This window comes from Pyrus communis, chromosome 6, assembly GCF_041283825.1.
Source record: "Pyrus communis isolate YQ-2024b chromosome 6, ASM4128382v1, whole genome shotgun sequence".
Lineage (NCBI taxonomy): Eukaryota > Viridiplantae > Streptophyta > Magnoliopsida > Rosales > Rosaceae > Pyrus > Pyrus communis.
The window spans coordinates 15997005-15998962 of record NC_142570.1 but is presented as its reverse complement, the minus strand read 5'-3'; the positions used below and the strand labels follow the sequence as shown (position 1 = coordinate 15998962).

The 1958-nt window shown below is 39.3% G+C and overlaps 1 protein-coding gene across 1 annotated transcript; it reads left to right on the top strand.

Annotated features, from left to right (window-relative positions):
- Positions 1-688: 688 nt before the first annotated feature.
- LOC148696348 (uncharacterized) lies at positions 689-1711 on the top strand. The gene has a single exon (XM_088695193.1). It carries the CDS (start codon positions 689-691, stop codon positions 1709-1711), a length of 1023 nt encoding a protein of 340 aa, XP_088551319.1.
- Positions 1712-1958: the final 247 nt, after the last annotated feature.

The following is a 1958-nucleotide window of genomic DNA, read 5'->3' as shown; positions in this document are numbered from 1 at the left end:
TGGAGCATTGTCATTCATTGTTTGTTGAAGTCATAACTGGGAATCAAATTATATGCATATGTTCATGTGTGGATAAGGAACCCTCTAACTAGTTTCTCATCATTCTATTTCATCAAAATCGGTTTTAGAATCTGTTTTGTTTCCAAGTTTCTGTTTTAATTTTAAATTCGTCAAAGACCAATCCCCCATTTATTTTAAAGTGTTAGATTAGTTAGAAATACATTTAGTTTATGTTTTTAAGAGTCTTGAGTCAAGTTACAAATTAATTTCGTCCAAATTTGTGTTTGTGCTCAAAACTGCTTAGAAAGTGGTTTTTAGGCAGATTTGAGTGTGTTTGTGCTGTTTTGAGTCTTTTAGTTTGTTTGAGTGTTTTAAATTTTAGGTTTGCATTCATTAAGTCTAGTTTAGTGTTCTAAATATTGTTTTTACGTTTTTGAGTCAATTTCACATTGATTAGCATCCCTAGTTAATCCCCGGTCTAGAACGATCCCTATTTGCTCATATACTACAATTGTCATCCATAGGGTTTAATTTGTGTGTCAAGTTAATTTTCACACCAAATTTTGGCGCCGTTGCCGGGGATTAGCAAAATTGCTAATCCCTTGTGTTTTTGCCGTATGTTTTTAGGTACTAGTGCTAATTGCTAATTTCTTATTTTGTTTTGTTTTCTTGGTTTAGGTACTAGTGCATGACGCGGAGTTCTCAAACTGTGCATGCACATATCTTGGACTTTAACGACGATTTTGAACGTGATTTGAGAAGAAAGAGGAGGCATCCCGAACCTAGTGAACCTAGTTCAAGTTCAGAGGCCGAATCTGAGTTTGAAAGAGTGGAAGAAGAAGTTATGGCAGCGGACAATCGGACCATTAAAGAGCTTTCGGCCTCGGGGTTGGCCAATGCCGCACCATTATGCATTCAATACCCTGCGGCTGCCCAAGGCAAGACCGATGAATTCGAGTTGAAGTCAAGCTTGTTGCACCACATTCCGAAATACCATGGGCTTTCCATGGAAGATCCCAACAAGCATCTCAAGGAGTTCGAGGTTGTTTGTTCGAGCATGACACCCATAAATGTCGATGGGAACATTCTAATGATGAAGGCTTTTCCATTCTCACTTTTGGAAAAGGCGAAGGATTGGCTGTACGAGTTAGCACCCGGAACGGTTACATCTTGGGATAGTATGAAAAGAGCTTTCTTGGAGAAGTTTTTCCCAACTTCAAGAGTCATTCTCTTGAGGAAACGGATTAGTGGCATCCAACAAAATCAAGGTGAATCGTTTCCTTCTTATTATGAACATTTTAAATCACTTGTTGCTTCTTGTCCACAACATCAAATGAAGGAGGAGCCGCTCATTCAATACTTCTACGAAGGACTCCTTCCCATGGAACGCCAAATGCTTGATGCCTCGGCGGGAGGTGCGTTGGTGGATAAAACTCCGGGGGCTGCAAAAGTTCTAATTGCCAACCGAGCACATAATGTACAACAATACGAAGGTGTTGGACAGAGAGACCCCCCACGGCCACAAGTGAATGAGGTAAGTTCTATGCCCGAAATTCAATCCCAATTAGCTAACCTTACTTCTATTGTTTCTCAGTTGGCCGAGGGAATGAAGATTCATGGACCAAGTGTGTGTGGTGTGTGCTCTATGCAAGGACATGCCAACGATCAATTGTTGATGTATTATTCCTTCCTAATGCTAGAATATATTTAGTATAATGGCACAAGCAAGGGTGTCGAATCCTCAGGGACTAATTGGACCTATGTAATTACTTGTTTTGCAAGAACTCTATGAAATGAATCAAACTAAACAGAATAGGCAGATTTGTTGTTGTAACTTGAAAGTATAAGAAAGTGAAGTAAACACAAATAAATGACTCAACAACTAATAAAATGAGATAGTACCAATGGAGATGAAGCTAGGGATTCGGTTTCACCATTGCTAAACCAAGTCCATGTTT